Source organism: Bactrocera dorsalis, chromosome 3 (genome assembly GCF_023373825.1).
Source record: "Bactrocera dorsalis isolate Fly_Bdor chromosome 3, ASM2337382v1, whole genome shotgun sequence".
NCBI lineage: Eukaryota > Metazoa > Arthropoda > Insecta > Diptera > Tephritidae > Bactrocera > Bactrocera dorsalis.
In genome coordinates, this window is record NC_064305.1 from 22,856,176 (window position 1) to 22,878,287 (window position 22,112).

The window sequence follows — 22,112 nt, forward strand, 5'->3', positions numbered from 1 at the left end:
TTCGAGATTTTACGAAAGAGGGAATTGCTCTCCCTTACATCGACGACGTTATAATTCCGGCAACTGACGAAAAAGAAGCGCTAATTCGATTAGAAAAGGTTCTAAACTTGTGCCAAGATTATGGGCTTCAAATTAACAAAAAGAAATGTCAATTTTTGCAAAGACGAGTGGAATTTTTAGGCCACGTTATAGAAAATAATCAAGTCGCTCCATCAAGTGTGAAAATAGAAGCAGTTATGAAGTATCCATTACCGAAAACGTTGAAACAGTTAGATAGTTTCCTTGGCCTAGCCGGGTACTTTAGAAAGTTTATTCGCAACTTTGCATTAATTGCAAAGCCGCTGAATGATTTGAAGAAGCAAAATATTGTATTTAATATGGGGGATGAACAAATTAAATCATTTAATACTTTAAAAACCCTTTTAAGTCAAAAGCCAGTATTAAATATATACAATCAGACGTATGAAACGCAAGTACACACAGACGCATCCATAAATGGTTACGGCGCTGTTTTATTACAAAAATCCCCAGATGATAGTCAATGGCATCCCGTGTATTATATGAGTAAAAAGACGATGGAAGCTGAGCGAAAATTTTGCAGCTACGAACTCGAAGTACTCGCTGTAATAGAGGCTCTTAAAAAGTTTAAAGTTTATTTATTGGGTTTACATTTTACCATCATAACCGACTGTAATGCGTTTGCCAAAACAATAGACAAAAAAGATTTATGTACGAGAGTAGCTAGGTGGATAATGTTATTGCAAGAGTATGACTACGCTATTGAACACCGTTCTGGTTCAAGTATGAAGCACGTAGATGCATTGAGTAGATTTCCGATTTTAACAATTACCATAGATGACGTCACTTTAAAAATCAAAGAAGCGCAAGCACAAGATGAAGAACTGCGACTAATTAAAGAAATTTTACAAGAAAAGGAAAGTTATGAAGATTACTTTATAAAGGGTGACATTTTATATAAATTAGTAAACGACTGCGAGTTATTAGTCATACCTAAAAACATGCAAAAAGAGATTATACGACGAGCTCACGAAAAAGGGCATTTCGCTTTAGCAAAAACTAAAGATATTATATCCAAAGAATTCTATTTTTCAAAACTGAATGAAAAAATTCAAAAGTGTATTTCCAATTGCGTTCAATGCATCGTTGCCAATCGCAAAAGAGGAAAACAAGAGGGCGAGTTACATCCATTACATAAAATAGATACTCCACTACATACGTACCATGTCGATCATTTAGGACCATTAGAATCTACAAGTAAAATGTATAAGTATATATTTGCAGTAATCGACGCATTTACAAAATTTTCTTGGTTATATCCTACCAAATCAACGTCAGCAAAAGAGGTCATCAGTAAACTAAAGACGCAAAACACCAATTTTGGTAATCCAGTAAAAATTATTTCTGATAGAGGTTCGGCATTCACGTCCGACGAATTTAAAGAATACTGTCGATCAGAAAACATAAAACACGTTAAGATAACTACAGGACTACCACGTGCGAACGGCCAAATTGAAAGATTGAACAGCTCAATAATTGCAGTTTTAACGAAACTGAGTATCAAAGATGCAACAAAGTGGTATCGTTATGTCGACCGAGTACAACAGGTGCTAAATTCTACATACCATCGAAGCATAAATATGACACCGTTTGAAATGATGATTGGGACCCGAATGAGGTCTAAAGAAGATATTTATATTAAAGAACTCATCGAAGAACAATTAGTGCAACAGTTCAACCAAAATCGAGATGAAATGCGCAACGACGGGAAAAAACAAATCCTTAAGATTCAAGAAGAAAACAAAAAATCATACAACCTGCGACGTAAAAAGGCTCATATTTACAAACTGAACGATATTGTTGCTACAAAACGTACACAATTAGGTAGCGGTTTAAAGCTCAAACAAAAGTTTTTAGGCCCCTATCGAATTACTAACGTAAAACCAAACAACACTTACGATGTCCAAAAACTGGGTAACGGCGAAGGTCCAAAAACAACAACAACGTGCGCAGAATTTATGAAAGAATGGCTAAATACATTTGATGACGACGATTCTACTTAAGTTATTCGAGACGAATATCACGCAGGATGGCCGATATGTGGGAATGAAACGATATGGCAGCACAGAGAAGAAGAAGAAGAAGAAGTAGAGTATAAAAAGACGAGGAAGACGTGTAAGACAAGTTAGAGGTGTACGACGTGCGGCGGAGTAAAACTAAATTAATTTTAATCGTTCCTTTTCATTGTATTCTTAAATTCAACAGTTTTCATTACTTTTCATTGTATTCTTAAATTCAACAGTTTTGATTAATAAATCATACAATAAATTTGTTAAATGTAATCGGTCTGGACTGTTTATTTGATCTTGCCTACACTATTGACTTTTTTTTATCTAGTTTTAGTATAAAAACAGATTTTTTTTACTGAATATGTGATTATTTTTTTTTAATTTTTTAATTATTATAAATTATACTTAGTTTTAAGAAAAGAAGACTTTAAATGTTTAAATTAAACGAAATGTGATGAATAAAATCAAAAATATAAAAAAAACCAAAATAAAAAACCAGCAATTTTCATTTTTAGAAAAATATATAGTGCAGACCAAAGTAGATACATAGGTATTATGCAGTCCGATTGGTCTATGCATTTGACTGTCTTATGTAGATACATAGGTATTATGCAGTCCGATTGGTCTATGCATAAGACAGTCAAATGCATAGACCAATCGGACTGCATAATACCTATCTACTTTGGTCTGCAATATACATATGTATATAGACCAGAATAGGCACTATTTGTACAGTCTACTTGGTCTAGCATCTGACTGTATTATGCATAGACCAAACCGTCTATCTTTGGTCTGGACTGTCGACGGCATAAATGGTAGAATGGTAGACCAAGCCTAGGACATGCTCCGTGTAAATTGGTCCTATGATTTTACATGAGATTGGTCTAGACTTGGTCCGGTAGTAAGTCAACGAAAGACTGTCTTTTATACAGTATAAGACTGGAGGGATTGACCAAAACTACGCACACAACTTGCCTCACTACGCTGACGAAAGCTGCGCGATGCTGCTATATAAGCAAGCACTTCACACCGAATGCGATCCTAACAGCAGACAGCAACGCGAACGGACGTGTAGTAGCGCAAACAAACGCAAACAAACGCAAAACATAAAGCTTAGCAAGGCCGTATGCCTGCTTAGCTACAGAAAACTATGTAAACAACAGTGCAGTGAAACTATACAACAACAGTGCAGTGAAACATTACAGTGCAGTGATTAGTGATCGGGAAAAACATTGCGAGTTTGCAAGACTCAACAAAAAAAATGTTCCTTTCTCTTACAATGGGCCACTTTGATGAAAAACTTCAACAAAAATTTTTGTATGAAACCATGATTGTAACTCAAAAAAGTAATGAACCAGTTCGATTCGTAGGACCCGAAATAGGGGGAAGTCGAATTTGGTCTTGTCTTTTTTTTGACTATCACGGTGATATTAATTAAATACTGTCATATGCAACAATGTTAACGTTTTCCTATCAGCTGATTTGCAAGTAGCAGAAAATAAATATGTTGTAAAAAATGGAATCTGACGACGAAAGTGATATAGAGTGCGAGGTTTTAATAAATATGTTTATAAATCGCCGCTCTCGTACAGGGTGGCTGATGAAAGCCGCTAACAAAAAAAAAATTAAATAACTTTTTTTCTATCTAATGAATCTGGTTAATTTTTTTTTATTTTGCAGATTGACTTTTACATTTAACAAAAATGGATAACTGGGACACTGAAACAAGAATTTGGATTGTCCGCCGCTATCATCCACTGGAGTCCGTAGTTTCGGTTCAAAGAGAGTATAGGCGCACGTTTGGCGGCAATCCTCGGAGCAGATGGATCATAATGAGACTTGTAAACAATTTAGTTAATTTCAACTGATTATGATTATTTAAAATGAATGACTATTTAGGTGGGGAGGAAGCAGAACTATTCCGAAACCGAAAAAACTACTTTTTAATTAATGTGCAAACGTTTTGTGACAGCAAACTGAACATAATGGATATCGTGGGATGGACTTCATTTGCACGCAAATTGAAGGAAAAGTGTCGTGTTAAATGTCCGCGTTAATGTATAAAAACTTTGGTGCGAGTTAACACCCAGCCATACATATGTGTATGATTCATTTAGCAATACGACAATACCACATCACGCATATACAACGTAATCAAACACATGGAATGACATCATCATACAAGAATATACAGTCACCACGTGACCAACAAGTAAACAAGCATGACATCATCCAAGATATCACGCCACCGGAATTAGATAATCAGAAGCCGACACGAGTTGACTGCACTACTATAAAAGAGTGACGCGAATACAACTCTTGTCCTCAGTTTGAATTTAATCTTAGGCATAGCCAGTAATGTATTATTGTTCATTGTGCAAACATATAATATATATATATGAAGGAGGAATCCAAGGGAAATATATTTTTTTTGTATAATAACTAAATATTATTCTTAAATTGCGCATAGAAATAAGAAATTATTTATACGTTCTTAAAAAAACATGCAGAGATCGACGACAAATCCGTTATTCCTCGCTATTTTTCGATAAAACTTTTTTTAAGTATCCTTCAAACGTTGCACTTTCATATAATAATAAGTAAAATAAACCTACAGCAATAATTTTTTCTAAAAAAATTCATGAAAAAAGGTCTTTTTTCAAACAGTGTCGTGCGGTAGCTGAAGAGAGCAGCGAGTATATACTCTCACAACGAGTAGAGTATATAGACATAGGCCCCTATTATGAGTTGCATTCGATCTTCGACAACGATCGAAAATGCTGGTCGAACGAATTTGCATTTGGTATTACGACGCTCATTCGATGAAGATTGGCGTTATTGTGAATTGCAATCATTTTGAACGTTCACGATAGTATGGTGTAAAAACTAAAAGCGTTTTGTTTACGAAGTGTGAAAGAAAAACTAACAAATATTTTATAAATAAAGAAAATATAAATAAAAGTTAAAATAAAATATGACTACGACTGAGTTGTGGTTTGGCGATTCTTCAGAGGAGGATGAAAGCTTACTGGAATTGGCTAGAAATAGAAAGAAGCTAAGGGACGCTTCCAACCCTTTGGAATTGGATTCCGCTACGTAAGTACAATGCTATTTGTTAGAGGTTTCTACATGTTCAACATTTAGAAAATTTTATTTGTAGATTTATAAAAAACTTCCGTTTGTCGAAAGAGGCGTTTGTTGATTTGCTGTCCGCTACAGAGGAGATGCTGCAGCGATGCACACGAGCGAAATCTATTCCCAATATACTAAAATTGGCAACAGCTTTACGATTTTGTGCTCAGGGATCGTATCAACTTAGTATAGGGAATGAAAACATGCTTGGACTTGCACAGCCCACGGTGTCTGTGGTACTATCTGAGGTACTCGATGCCCTGGAGAATTTCATTTGCCAAAGATGGATAAAATTCAATTATACCGAGGCTGAAATGCAACAAGCAAAATCACATTTTTATAGTAATACCAGATTTCCTGGGGTAATCGGTTGTGTTGATGGTACACACATCAAAATTGTGGCTCCCAAAAAGGAGTTGCAGCATTTATATTACAACAGAAAAGGATTCTTTAGCATTAATGCTATGATTGTAAGTATGCATACAAGTTTATCGTAAATTTGTAGTTGAGCATTTTTGGATTTTATATTAATTACAGGTTTGTGATCATACAATGAACATACGGTATATAAATGCAAAGAATCCGGGGGCAACGCATGATTCAATGATTTTCAACATGTCAGCATTGAAAGCATATTTAGAACAGCAAGTTGAAAATGGTCTTCGCAATACTTGGCTACTTGGTACATATATGTTTGACTAAAAAAGCAAAACGTTATATTTTTTAGAATCATTTTTTTTCTGAATAGGAGACGCTGGATACGCTCTAAAAACTTATTTGATGACACCTTTTAGAAATTCTGAAGAAGGATCTCCAGAAAGCAGATACAATACACAACATTCGAGAGCAAGAAATATAGTAGAGCGCACTATTGGAGTGTTGAAAAATAGATTCAGATGTTTGTTACAAGCAAGAGCTCTCCACTATTCTCCAAAAAAGGCGACACGATTTATTAATGTTTGTGCAGCTTTACACAACATTTGCATATTTTATAAAGTCGAAATTTCTCCTGAAGAATTCCCTAATGAGGCAAACGACAGTCATGGTGGAGTCATTGAAGTTGAATCTGACTCGGAAGCAGCAGCAATTAGAAATCGTAGATTAAGAACGTCTTAGATATAATTAAAAAATGCATAAAATTAACAAAAATAGTATAAATTAATTATTTGTTACCATAAAGCAATAAATAAAAAAAAATCTACATTTTCACAAATTTCCATTCACTACGCTACGCTGTCGATAGGTAAATTCTGTTCGACAGGTAACGGGTAAGATTGCTGTTGCCATATTAAACATCAACCGCGAGCGATATAAAACATCAACACAAAGTATGACAATAACATGACTCCATTCAGGGCGCGTCAGAGCCGATTAGAAATATTTTTTTTTAACTGTTATTATTGAATATATTAATTAAAACACATACGCCTGGCAGTACAGTGTAAGATCAAAACCATGGCGCAATCGGAAAAGGTGAAGAGAGAAATAATTATCGTAAACTTCTTCAATGACGTGAAAAATGTTAATAATTATACAAACAAATAAATTAAGTATATAAATAAATCAAATTTGAAGCCTGCAATCGGCATGTTGCACTGTCTCTTCAAGTCACATTATGGCAACTTACTTATTATTTAGTTCATTGTTGCAAATTTCAGTTGGAAAATAATGCAGGTAGTAAATTTCATATAAATATTAAATTAGATAGTATATAAAAATTAGTGGTATAACGGAATAAGTTTAGAAAATATTATTCTCACTGAAACTCAGCGACTAAAAAAGTGAATATTCTTCAGATTAGTTTTCGCATTGACTCTTCACAACTTATGGTTTGAAAACCATTCTTTTTTGACATTTTTTTATATTACAATTTTATCGATATCTACACATAATTTTTCATATAAGCTGATACTTATTGTATATATATTTATGTACTTGTAAGAATTTAGCTCATTCAATAAAAGTTTTTTAAAGTGCGGATTCACTAAGTTATTCTATACAACACTCGAAAAAATAATTCAAAGATTTTAAACATTGAATAGTCAGAACGTTAGTTTCGAAAGATTTTAAAAATATACTTAAGAAATATTTTTTTTAACGTTATATGCATATGTACTTAACGTTTTGCAAAACTCTAGCCTCAGTTTTTGTACTTAAATTATGTTTTTCACTTAATTTGCCATCAAAATATTTTTTAAATTTTTTTTTAATTTTAAGTAATATTTTTTAATTTTGTTTTCTTCCGTCGCTTTCTAAATACTTATATCTATCGTTACCTTATGCTTGTTGATTTTATTTGTAGATGTATGTGATATAGTTGATATTCATTAAGACATGTTATTTACTAAAATTTCCACATTGTAGGTTATGGTGAATTTATCTCGTAGGGTTATGTTCACACTTGTACACTCAGTAAATCTGAAATATAAAATATAATTTAATTGAAAAAATATATGTATACAACATAGAAAATAAATTATATTGTTATTTTTCGGAATTGTTAAAAAAAAATATACATTGGGACAAAAAAGCACCCGAAAATTGTAATTATACTTCGCGGGTAATTAATATTTCAAAAAAATCTATTTTACTAAGTGGTAGGACTATCTTTAATTACTATGCGCGAAATGTCTTCCAGTTTGTTTATGGCAGTTAAGTCGGTACACCTCAGTAGTCCGTTGCGATTTTTACAATGGATATACTTACATAAATATCCGACAAAGAATTTGTCTCAAATTTTGTATTTCTAATCAAATGTCGTGTGGAGAATTGTTGAGAATGTTGGAAAAAAAAAATGACTAGTAAAAAAACCTTAAAAAACTGTCGAGAGATCGTTGAAGACATGCTTCGTTCTGGAAGACCTTCCTCCTCTTCAACTGTTGAAAATATTAAAAAGTGAAGGATATGGTGCATGAAAATTGTCAGGCAAGAGAGTTAACATCTCTCGCAAGTACGTTCGAATAATTTGAGTGAATATTTTGAGTATAAACGCGTTTTTACTCGTCTCATCCCGATAAAGCTGAATTTTTTTTCAATAAGAGTGCAATTGTGATCGAATTTAAAGCCAAAAACGCAATGAATACCATCGATCAACCACCGTATTCACCAGGTTTGGCTCCGTGTGATTTTTTTCTTGTTCCTAAAACTGAAACTGCCGTTCCGTGTAACTCGTTTTCAGTCGATCGAAGAGATATGTAAAACAAAATTCGTTGAAGGAGTTGAAGGCCATCCCAAAAAGTGCTTATGAAAAGTGTTTCGAAAACTGAAAAAATCGTTGGCAAAAGTGTATTGCATCTGGTGGGGATTACTTTGAAGGCGACAAAATAATTATTGATGAAAATTTAGATATTTTGCGTTTTATTAACAATTTCCGGGTACTTTTTTGTCAAAAAACATACTGTGTTCTATTAAGTTTCCTACGTTTTCTTCTGGATGTAACAAACATCATGACAAACTTAATATATCTTTTTCAGGGTATGAAATATAATCGACTTCGATTTGAAATTTATTATTTATTGGAAATTCTAATTCATTTTTTTTTTTTTTTTGAACTGTAAAATTAAAAACTAGAACGGCAAGATTTTTTGTTGACACTATTTTGGCATCTAAAAATATGAATTGTTCAAAATTTATAATAAATATTATTTTGCATTAATAAATTAATTTAGTTAAATTAAGAAACAAAGTCGTCCATATTTATATAATATATTTTGTGCAAAATAAACTAGTATGCACTTACCATTTTCGATAGTTCTTAGGCGCTGTTTATATTTGTGATGGAGTTCCTGAAGGATTCATGTCCATGATCGTTATAACGGTGTTCTGCAGTTCATTATTAAGTTAATCCTTAGAAAAATTTTCGAGCTTCGGGAGTTTACTAGCGTCTTCTAGATTCAGCTTTTGAAATTTTTTCTATAGTTTTATGATTTACAGCACGAAACGGTAAAAGCAGCGGACGATGTCGGAAAACTTTATAAAGTATTACGTAGCGCAACACAAATTTTCGTGCTTTTCTCTAGGAAAATATTTTTTTTGTTTATGATGTGAAGGCACTCTTACTTTAGCAGTATCACTCACATAACTGTATTTTTTGGTTTAACGTGACCAAAGTGATCTCCGTTATGTATCGATTAAATACCATAGCAGGATTCCACAAATGTTTCATTTGAATATAAGTGAAGCGAGTAAGCTGTAGTCATAGCCAAATAAAAAACTGCCACTCTTCAATTATTATTAGAACATACTATAATATCAATAATATAATTGTTTGCCTTTTTGCCTTCTTTTGCGTCGATTGTCTCAATGGATGCATCATATATAAAGGTGTATAAAATAGTTCCCATTTCATTCATCTGATGGCATTATCTCTCCAATAGTGTGTAACGAAGTATATTTAGTGGACTACAACAACACTAATAACATTAATGATCTTTAACATAGCTTTTGTGCTTTCGACCTTTGGTCACTGCAGCCAGCAAATCGGTATACGTTTCCTGTGTGTGTGGTTATGACCGAAGGAATTACGCCAAGAGTATTTCACAAATTATATTTAGCGCCTTGCCTTGCAACAAATTATAATATTTTGTGGATTTTTCGTAACGATGCCAAGTCGATTTTCAAAAAACAAAATATAATAATATTTTTACTGCTCTCTATTAGAGCTGTGCATTCCTTATGTTCGCTTGATTCGATCCGTGTCAAGCAGGTTGCGGCTTGCTGTGAATCCGCATGATGTTAAGAGTCGCAAATATAGTAACATTCGGTAGAAACTATTTGAGAAATATAGGCCTTAAGAGAAAACACATATCTTTACTGGTATCCATTGCGTTTGTGTTTCTCTCTCTCGTCATCTAGTTATTGTCCATTTTTTATGAGTTCGGATCGGTAGTAGTCAAATTAATATTACTGTTATATTTCTTTTAAATATATTGATATTTTTTTATGGTCCATATGGCAGCCTCGATTAGCTGCAGGGCCAAAATCTTCAAACATTTTTGGATGCTTTTTGAGTTTCTAATTTTTTCCTTGTGATTTAGTAGTCTTTTAAAAATCGCCAGAGCCTCGTCTGCTATATACAATAACAAGATTCACCGCGCGTAGGTGAGGTTGACATTTGGATTGGATAGGCTATGTATTGCGCGTCACAATCCCTTGAATCTCAATAGAAAAAAACAAAGAAACAAATTTAACATTAATAAGTACGTGTAATAGCATTCCCAAATGTATTTATGTAATTGATGTAGTGATACAAAGCTTAAAACTGTAAGAGAGAAACGATGTTTTGATAACCGAGTTCATTGCGGGAAGCTTTACAATAAAAAACGACTGACGCATTGGAGTCGCACTCGCTTCTGTGTCGATGAAACTATTGAAAACCAGAATTGAATTCCTCGTCAGGTCTTCCAGCTCCCCTGGATAACGAAATGAACAAATTTTTTCAACCAAATCGCTCAAAATGACGAAGAATGAAGAAGAAGTTAGTATTCTGTTTGGATGTTTAGTGCATTTGAACAAACTATTGTAAAGTGAAAATTAAAACGTATTCTTGTAGTAAATTGAACGATCTAAAAAAAATGAAAGTATGATTTTTTTCGAGGTCGACTCATTTATGGGGCTACATGGGTTTCTTCGGGTAAAAATAGCTTTTTTCCACAATTTTTTCTCATAACAATTAAATATTTTATTAGAATTTTTTATTATTACAAATATACACTATTAACAAAGAAATTCTGAAATTTTTGGAAAAAATATTTTAAACTCGGCCATTTCCAGTGAACCCTCGGAAAAAAGATACGCCCGCGTAGGCAGGATAACTCCTTACAGGATCATCTAAAGTAAAAAAAAAAACGTGTTTTAGTTGAAACCTTAACTTAGAACTTGGACAAAGGAAAACACTGAAATGTGGATTTTTAGCAGCCATTTTTACAAAAAAAAATTAAAATTTCACAATATTTTTTCAAATAGTTTAAACGAAAAAAAACCCTTCGTTCATGTCTATAAGAATTGTATCTCAAAGGCCTGTGTAACATTTCATGAAGATCGGTAGAATAGTTTTCGAGAAATCTTGCCAACCGATTTCAAAAACACAGTTTCGAGAAAAACGCGTTTAAAGATGGCGCACTTAGCCTAGCTAGCCTCGAAGCACAAGTTCTCAAGGCTGTATCTTCGAAACTATTACTCGGATCAACTTGAAAATTTAGGACAATATTCTATATGTGTTGTAGAATTTAATAAATCAATAAGAAAAAATCGATTTTTTACAGCCCGTGACCCATGTAACCCCTCAGGGGTATTCGAGGTCAAAATAAAAACATAACTTTTCTAACTTTATGTAACACTTTGGTCCTTAATTTTGGTATGTAAGGGACTTGATAAAATTAAAGTCCGATTGCGACCATTTTTAAAGAAGAGTATTCAAACTTTGCACAATGTAAAACGAAGAAATCTGGTAGAAGTTCATATTGTACTATAGGGAAGTGGGCGTGATTGCGGTCAGTGGGTCATTATCTAGCTGTAACATAAAGATGTCAAGACAAAAGATATTTTCTTGGCATGGTGTACTCCCAATTGTTAGAATCAATGGAAAAATGGACAAGTTTCAGTACCTGTGCATTTAAAAAACCATATGGAATGAATTGTAACCTCACTTTCTGCAATTATTTAATACGTAGGAATAAACCTTTAGAGAAAACCTAAATTTTTGTTATTTATTAAAAACTCTTACGATACTGTACAAAAAAATGAAACCATAAAAAATGAGTAGCTCACCTCGAGCACGCAACTTTTCAAGGCTGTATCGGCAAAAGTATTACTCGGATCAACTCGATATCGGATCAACTCGATAGGGCAATATTCTTGAGTTGTTATAGATAATAAGATAAAAGCTAAAGCGGTGGCTAAGAATTAAAAATGCATCAAATAGGTAGTTTATCACACACGCTTTAGCCTAGGTAAGGTCCTTCAACCGTCTAATCACTGAAGATGGCGGGAGATCACACTTGGACTGTTATGTGTCCTAGTACTGTGTCTAACCCTTGCAAAATATAATATATATTCAACAAAAATTCAATACAAATGTGGTCCTTACATTTTAATGCTCACAATTTGCACAGCAATTCTAGTGGTTATTAAAAAAAATACAAATTCATATGTTTATAGAATAATGAATACCTACCATAAATACATTTTTGAAAAAAAGTACACAACCATCACTATAATTCTTATCACACCTCTGCGCATTTCTTTCGCCTCACTAATATTTGGGTGATCAAATTGTTTGGTTTTTACAAATTTGTATCTGAATATACGTGGGTTGAATTTTTTTAATAAATTAAAACATACAATGCAAAATAATATTACCTGATTTGCAAGAACTCAAAAAGATGTGGTCTCACTTTTTTTTTGCATATTTTCGAAATTACATTTCTGTTCGGTTTTACTTTCGTTTTCGAGTAATACTGTATGTCTTCATCCTACAGATGATCCTATGCTCAGCGCACAAACTGATTAATCTACTGTCGCTGCACGCACACACAAGCGCCTATACATTATTTGCTATGTATGTGTATGTGGGAGGGAGGTGTTAAATAACAAACTAAGTATAATCACTTGAAGGCGTGTGTGCGTCTGCGCTGAAAGAAATACGAAATTGTAAACTATCAGGTTTCATTTTCAAAAGTACTCAAATATATTAACATACATATATATGTATGTATGGTATATAGTGAAATTGTAATGGATTTTACATAAAAGGTTTAGGTATATATTAGTGTAGACAAAATATACACATGTATAATTAAAAAAAAATTATATAATATATTTTCATTAATTCAATGTGTGTTTGGTTGTGCAAGGTATTCTGAAAGTAGATACACATACATATTATGCATGAAGAGTCAATTTGAAAAATACATTTAAGTTTATTAATTTGCGTTTTAAAATAATTTTCATTTTTTGGCTCATATTAACTACTGATTTACTAAATATTACAGTATTTTTATTGAAAATTTTTGAGATATTGTGTTCAAGTAACTAGTTTCTGCAAACAATTTGCTTTTGTCACATTTTTTATGTATTTTCGAACACTACTGTAAATACTTACTAAGTGACAGCTCCACATTCGTCCTTGATATTCTTACTTTACCGTTCTACTTGTTCAACTTCAGCATTCACCAGCTTTGTGCTCACCAATACGCTGCAAAGTTAAGAAGCTTAAAACTAAATATTCCGAAATTTCTTCCCATAAAGTAAATATCCGCTGCAACATTTTCAGACTCTCACGGCTAAGCTAATAAGGACCCTGATTTTGATTGCTACTTTGACAGAGGTACTACTTTCTTTTGGCTTATACGAGTGCGGACCCAGAAGTCATCCGTAGATTCCAAATCGAAACAATTACCACGACAGTCTGGTTCATATAACCAAAAGTAATTTTCATATAACAAAGCAAACCACTAGAGAATTCGAATAAGTGATCTCGAGAAAAAAAATCTTTGAAAGATTTGTGAACTTGGAACTTGGCTGTCCGGAAACTACTCTTTGTCGGAGTTACTTTTCAGATAGAAATGCTTCCCTATTCAGCATGGATGGGTTTATTTATTATATTTGTAACCTCATGATGGACTCTCTGCTTGGGCAGCTCGAGATATTTATTTTTAATAGTATTTCGGTTTTACTGATAAGTAAGCATGTTCAATGATATTTGAACACAGTGACTTTGAATGGTAAAATTTACTTAATGGGCGGTCAGAATGCTTTTGGCATATTTGTTGACTTCAAGGGGACTTTCAAGTAACTTAGCTGGGATCGCGTGATACAAATGATTCAGATGATCCTGAAAGAAGTTTTGCTGACAACGTGGGTGCAGCTTTTTTCCGAGGGACTGCCGGATATGGCATCGTAATGACTGCCATTTTGATATTTTTTTTTTTGGAAAATTATACAAAATGTTTATTATATATGAGTCTTTTAAATAAAAAAAATTAATTAAAATATTTCATTTTTTATATGTAAAAAAATTATTGAAAAAGGCCGTTTTTTGCCCGAGGAAACCCATGTAACCCCTTAACTAAGCTGAGAATGGGTTCATATATTTGGAACCTCATGATGGAAATTCTGCTTGTGCAGCTCGAGTCCCTCTGTAAGTGTTGTGCATACAGCGACTGACTCCTTCTGGTTTCCTGCTTACCCGGCATGGGCCTATCAAGGCATTTCGGGAATTTTGATAGTATGGGAATTAACTTTACCGACAGACGTTTAGAAAAAAAAGGTAAGTGGATTTTTTATCGATAATGGAAGAATTCAAGTTTTGTATTTCCGATTTATTTGAATATATTGAGGAGCACTACTACAACCAACCCGAAGATCAGTCTATTTATACTCTGGTAATAAAAAGAGTTGAACTCAACGCACTATACGTCAAGGCAAACAAGTCTTACGATATTTTACAGCTTCTGGCAAAATTCCTCAAATAGATAGGTTTATTATTAATTGCAAAAAGATAAAGATAGTTTCTTTTTTAGCAATAAAATAGGGTCTTTGAAAATTGTCAACCAACAAAATCAACCCGATACTTTTCGTTGTGTTATTTTGACAAAAGTTGGTGATCTTTTCAGAGAGCTTTTGGTGTCCTCAGCTATATTGGTTATTGTTTTGATTTGGAATCTACGGATGACTTAAGGTATTCTAGTAGGTAAAATTATAGATAAGGACATTCAAATTATTAAAAGAGTAGATTTAAAATATAAGTATGTTTCTATTCCAATAGGGAATAAATTTATTTTAATTCCTCATAATTTATTTTATAATTTTACATATAAATGGATTTTTCTTTCCTCATTGACTCCTCCTCATCGGAGAGCATTAGTGCACGGTAGCGAGATGGTAAAATTACTTTATTTTACTTATATGTTTTTCATTGTAATAATTGTAACTTTCTTCATAGGAGAAGAAATAAGTCGATTTCGTATCGCCGAACCCCATACGCAGCGTATGGCCCACTCAACTCCAACCTAATAAAAGTGGCGATACTGCGTTGGTCCTGCAGAACATCCTTGACACCCTTGGTAGAATAGAATTTCGGCAAGAAGACATTATAAATCGGCTTTCAGCTGTAGAAAGCGCTCTAGCTGAGAAGGTATTTATTGAAATAAATTATTATATTTTAAATGGGGTCCATGGAGAAGGTAATGCCGTCATTATTTAGTGACGAGTTGGTTGTGGGAAAGCGGGAAAAGGGGCTTTAACTAAATTAAAAATAGTGGATATCACTCTCGGTAAATATTAATCTATTTAGATACGTCCACCTTTTTAATTATTAATATTTTATATATAGCTGCATTTGCAAGTATGCACGTGAACAATTTCAGCTATAAGATATTTTGTTAGTTTAAGCCACAATCGCTATAAGTAAATTCGGCGTAATATAAGGAAGTAGAACTTTTTAAATTTAATTTTAAGATTTTTTTTATTATACTACTACTATTATATTAATATTAGCTAGCAATGATTTTTATAATAATAATAATAAAATTAATTCTAAAATTAAAAGTGGATTTTTGATTTAGAAAATGGTGTTTTAAAATACTAATAAAAATTCGCTTAACATCTTAATATTTATTTAATCTTAATTTAATATAATTGGTTTTATTGTAATCATATAATATTATTGGATAAGAAATAATTAATGTTTTTCTTAAAATAATATTAATCAGGTATTAATGCTTTTCTTTTCTTTAATTAATCTTTTTTCAGATGATAATTATAATTTTTTTATTAAATATATTGTCTAAATAACAATGGTAGCCTTAATATATTTAATTATATTAAAATTTATGTAAATATGTATGAAAAATTATAAAATTAATAATTTAAAAATTAAAAGGTTTTGTTTGAAATTTTAAGAAATTTTAAAAGTAGGAATATTTGGAGCAGTTCAGCTATATTTATACATGTATAATTTACATGATACTGCTGAATGAGCGCAACAGAGATGCATGATCACATGTACATGTCGGAGCGCTTATGCTTGTATTTTGTATGTCACTGTAGATACGTATGTTGTAGTGCTAATATTTTGTAGGTGACTGTATGACACAGCGTCATTTGAAGTAGGCGACGCATTGGCGCATGTAATACGGTACTATGGAATGTAAATGCGCAAATAAGCATAGTAACAGGACTAGAGAAACTGTTACTGAGTGAGGTCTGATAGTATTCTGCGAACAGAGTGAAGAATCTCAGGAACCGTTAGGTACTTGTAGAGCAATAAAGGGGTGCGTATATAACTAAGCACAATGTCCTCGCAGAGTCAGTTCAAGAAGTGATCTTGATTGGAACAGAACTCGCTGTGCTCGTAAAATAAAAAGTGAAGTATAAAGTGTAAAGTGTAAAACTGTGAAGTGTGAAGTGTAAAAGTGTGTAGTGGAGTGATATGGAGACATCCAAAAGCAAATCCCCTACATCAGAAGTGGGATCGGAAAGCCAAGAATCGTACCAAATCCTCGCATCGTTGGAAGTACAGAACCGGAATCTAATGGACATAATCAAGTCCATGCAGATACCAATACCGGTAACAGACGCAAGACCTGTCCACGTTACTTTGCCAAAATTCAATCCCGATTGCGCTGGAGCGGATGCCTCTGCATGGTGTACAACGGTGGACCTTATTTTTGAGAAAAATACTCTCGAAGGCGGCGCACTTGTTATGGCGTTGAGTAAGGCGCTAGACGGCTGCGCATCTCAATGGTTATCACAAATATGCTTCGCAGGCATAACCTGGACTCAATTTAAAGATGTATTTATTCAACGCTTCGTGGGAGTCGAGACAACAACAGCAATTTTACTGAACGTTATGAATGGTCGTCCTAAATATGGAGAAGGGTTTGCAGAATATGGTAGCCGAATTGTTACATTACTCATGTCCAAGTGGAAAAATAAGGACTTGGATGAAATCGCAGTGTCGGTAGCGTTTGCACATATGGCGCAAATCGATAACAGTTTGTTGCGATGGGTATATATACCACCAACATAACAAGCCGCAACGAGTTACAACAACAACTGAAGGCTCACGCTTTTAAGAAGCGTAATATGGAGGACGATGCAACTGGCCCAGAGCGGAAGAAGTCCAAATTCCAAATTAAATGTCACCCGGAAAGATTGGCCATAAAATTGCAGAATGCCGGCAAAGGGGAAAGAACGCAAAAGGATACACTAACAAGGGGAGCAGCAATGGTGTGAAAGATCGATGCAGTATACGATGCTTCAAGTGCAGCGAAATGGGACATTTCGCTACTTCATGTCCTAAAATTCGGACCAGCGGGAATGAGCAGAATTATGAAAAGCGTGTGGACATTTGTACTGTAGCTCCGCCAAAGGGTATAATTAATTTATCAGGTGAGTCCGTTCCATTTTGCTTTGACTCCGGAGCTGAGTGTTCCTTGGTGAAAAGAAAAGAGAAAATATAAGTATGCGCATGAATTTTTGAAAGCAATGCCAAATGAACAAATAAGTAAAGAAGTTGATTTGGACGACTCAAGAGGAGATGCGTCTGATTTCCAAGTGAGAAATAAAGATAAAAAAAAAAATGGCACAGTTGGTGTCTTGAAATCCCAAGAGGGGATATAATGATTGCACTATAACAGATGGACTTGTTATAGTGGGGGTCGGAAGATATGGATGGCACTGTAGGTGCTTTGAAATCCCAAGAAGGGATAGAATGTTCGCACCATAACAGAAGGACTTGTTATGGCGGGGGTCAATAAGTGGGTGTAAAAGGAAATACACCTGTTGGTAAAGATAATTAATTTTGCATGAATTGTAAAGTATGGTGACGAAAATGTAATGAAAAGAATTTATGAAATATTATCAAGAAACGAATTTACGTCTTTGTCTATTGCTTGGCTTTGTCTAGAAGCCTAGAGTTTTATATGAAGAAACGTTTATGAAATGTTTGTAAGTGGTAAAGGCAGTAGAAACTGACGTGTTAGAATATTGTGGTGCGAAGTAAACACACAAGGACGTGTGATTTGTCAGAAAGGCCGTGTCGGAGCGCTTATGCTTGTATTTTGTATGTCACTGTAGAAATGTATGTTGTAGTGCTAATATTTTGTAGGTGACTGTATGACACAGCGTCATTTGAAGTAGGCGACGCATTGGCGCATGTAATACGGTACTATGGAATGTAAATGCGCAAATAAGCATAGTAACAGGACTAGAGAAACTGTTACTGAGTGAGGTCTGATAGTATTCTGCGAACAGAGTGAAGAATCTCAGGAACCGTTAGGTACTTGTAGAGCAATAAAGGGGTGCGTATATAACTAAGCACAATGTCCTCGCAGAGTCAGTTCAAGAAGTGATCTTGATTGGAACAGAACTCGCTGTGCTCGTAAAATAAAAAGTGAAGTATAAAGTGTAAAGTGTAAAACTGTGAAGTGTGAAGTGTAAAAGTGTGTAGTGGAGTGATATGGAGACATCCAAAAGCAAATCTCCTACATACATATATGTCGATGTAAACAAATAACTTTGTTTATTTGAAAATCATTTTTGAAATGACGAATGACCCTGTATATACATTTTGTAATACATGACAAACTACTGTGTATAGTAATTGTATATGCATCTCATATTACATGACAAACTACTGTGTATGCTAAGTACTTTGTAAATAAATTTCAATGTAATCGAAGTATGCTGTTTTCATGTTTCTCTTCATTACATCCTTCGGTGTGAGAGCGAGGTAAAAGCATTTCGTTTTACCGAGTGTGCTTATGCGCGTCACGATAAAATCAACGAGTATTGGAAAGGTAAGAAAGAGATAAAGAATGTGCACAAAGCTTTGTTCTGGTAGATATACTAAGAGTGATGAAGCGCTTTTGGTACTGTATGATTAGTGTGAAAATACTCGAGGAGATCGATCGCACAGTTGTTCGCTGCGCTTTCCCAGAAATATATATTAACTTTAGAGAAATGGAAACCGGCTTGCCCATGAACGGCGCTCCTACTGCAGCACCTAATTGCACGGAAATTAATACAGACGATGCTACTATATCTGGACCGACATCAGAAGTGGGATGGACTCCCCCATCTTCAGTAAATGCGAATGAGCAGCTGCGCCAAATATTGGAAATGCAAAATCGACAATTTCTTGAACTTTTAAAAGCGGTGCAGCCTTCAAAATACGCAAGACAAGGAAGTATTACATTGCCAAAGTTTAACCTTGACGTTTTCGGTGTAGATGCGATTTCCTGGTGTTTGACTGTAGACGTGATCATGGCAGACAATCCATTGGAAGGCAGTGCACTTATTGTAGCCCTCAGTAAGTCAATGCACTATGGTCGGAAATTTCATTTCGTTGGCCAAAAATGTTTGCAGCCCCGAAATATGTTGTTTCTGAAATCTAGTAGTCAACGGTCCAAAACAACCAAAAATGAATTTTGTTGTTGTAATATGCAATTCACCGTTATTCGGTGAGTCATGGAAGTTGAATTTGTTTGCTTCATTTGTAAACATAATTGCGTTCGGTGTTTTATAGTGCTTACTTCAATTGCTTGTTAAAGCTGAAAACAAAGCGTGTTAAATAAACGTTTAAATGGAACACGAAGGTGATGGTAAGTTTATTAATTTTGTAAAATATAATACTCAAAAGTTGGATACTCTAAAAAATAAAATAACTTTTTCCAAAAGTCTTTAACATTTTGGAATTTATTTTATTTTTTAAGTTTGAGTAAGTTTAACACATTTTGTTTAGGAGTTTCGTTTGGTTTGGTTGACCAAGCAGAAGAAAGGAAAAAATAAGGACGCATTAATAAATTATTTTATACAAAAATGTGGAGCCGATAACATTTCAGATGAATGCTATAAGTATTTAACAAAAAAAAAAACACGCATGCTTAACAATAATTTGTCTGCAAAGTGGGAAAAGTGTCATAGAAGATTAGATGATTTTAAAATTAAATATTCTGGCTGGCTTTGTTCAGAAACTGTAATAAACAGGCAAATAAATTTAGAAAAAACTTCCACAGAGACTCAATGCACAGTAGAACTAAGCCCAGATGAAAAAATTGTATCACTAACTGGACGCCCGCAACTTAAGTACTCTGAGAAATCTAAACGAAGTAAGAGAAGACAAGCAGCAAACCTCTCGATGTCAGAACACAACGAAACAAATCTGTTAGTTCAAGCAGCAACCAACTTCACATCTCAAGGAGTAGCGACAGTTGGCGATTACAATCGACAAAAGACAGTTAACGAAGGAGTTGGCAAACGCAGCTGATCATATATTTTTCAATTCATTCATTCATTTTTCAATTAATTGTAACTTAATTACAAACAACATTTTGTAATAAACATTATAATCATTTTTTACATACATACGTGTGATGAACCTTCCAGTTCACCACTTTTTTCACTACTTTTGCGAGTTTGAAAACTTTTGGCTGGCAGGGTGGAAATGCAATAGATGCACAATAACAAATTCAATAACTTCAAAACGTCTAATTAGCATAAATTGTAAAGTTTATATTTTTACGCAACTTGGTATCGATTGCTTAATGTATATGTACTAAAAAATCGGTTCTAAACCGTATATAGGATTGTGAAATTGTTTCAAATATACTGTCGTTATGGCTATACGACAACTCTACGACAACTCCAATAACTTCAAAACGGCTAATTAGCATAAGTTTGTAAAGTTTATATTTTTACGCAACTTGGTATCGATTGCTTATCATATACGTAATACAAGTAATAAAGAGGATTCAGTTCAGAGATATAGTGGTCACCGCAATATGACTTTTTTGAGTGTTAATAAATTTTTATATACATAAGCATTTGTTCAAATTACTTGAACAATACTGCAACTGAAAGTCTAGAGAATATCGTCAATTTTTGTTATATTCGGGTATAATTGTGTTAAAAGATTACATACCGGACGATTTGTATCCTTCTAAGTTGCGAAAAATCTTGTAAAGTAGAATCAAATGTTGCCAATGAATTGTTGAAATAATTTGTTAAGTTATTTAGTAATTTTACTTAAGTTATTTAGTAATTTAATTTATATGGCAACTCTGAGGGCTACCGTTCAGACGTGTATGTTAAGAACGCTCCGTTAAAATAATTAAAAATTATTGAAAATTATTAAATTATAAGTGAAAATCAATAAGTAAACTCATAAGAACAACTTATTTACTTCTGCACAATATTGTACAATTGTTGCACAACAATAGTGATCTACCGACGTCTGTTTAACATTTAAACATTTGTGTAAGTGCGAATACATTAATACTCAACATGCCACCCAAAAAGCAAGTTGATGCTAGCGCATGCGGTAGCTGCTCAGAACCAGTACGAAAAAATACAAAAGGTCTGAGATGTGAATTATGTTAGAAATGGTACCACGTTGAATGTCTGAAACTGAGTAATGCAGAATTTAATGTCATTGCTACTAAAATCAAAAAAACATGACATACAGTGGAGGTGCACCGTATGCAGTGAATTTGAGGCTAGTGTTAGAGACATCGATATTGCATCTGATGAGGAGCCTGATGTTAGTGGAGATAACAATATTGATAAATTAGAAACAATTCTCAAGAAGCAATTCGAACATTTTCCCAATCATTCAATAACAAATTTGATAATTTTAAACAAACCATCGGGGAGAGTATCGCTGAACTCAAGAAAGAAATATACAAGCTTTCTAAGCAGAACGTTGCCATTGAAAAAAAATATTCTAACTTGAGTGACAGGATCTCCTCCGTAGAAAACAACCTCAACTCCTACAGGAATGTATCATTTCCGGAAGACATCATAAGGGAGATGAACGATCGAAAAAGGAGAGAGAGTAATGTCATTGCCCTTGGCATCACTGAAGCTACTAATGCTGCTGGTAATGACAGA

At 33.8% G+C, this 22,112-nt stretch overlaps 1 protein-coding gene across 1 annotated transcript; it reads left to right on the top strand.

The window, feature by feature from the left end:
- Positions 1–5,005: 5,005 nt before the first annotated feature.
- On the top strand, positions 5,006–6,474 carry LOC125777768 (putative nuclease HARBI1). The gene is made up of 4 exons (XM_049453319.1): positions 5,006–5,183; positions 5,248–5,689; positions 5,757–5,901; positions 5,968–6,474. The coding sequence occupies exons 1-4, from the start codon at positions 5,062–5,064 to the stop codon at positions 6,333–6,335; spliced, it is 1,077 nt and encodes a 358-aa protein (XP_049309276.1). The 5' UTR covers positions 5,006–5,061; the 3' UTR covers positions 6,336–6,474.
- Positions 6,475–22,112: the final 15,638 nt, after the last annotated feature.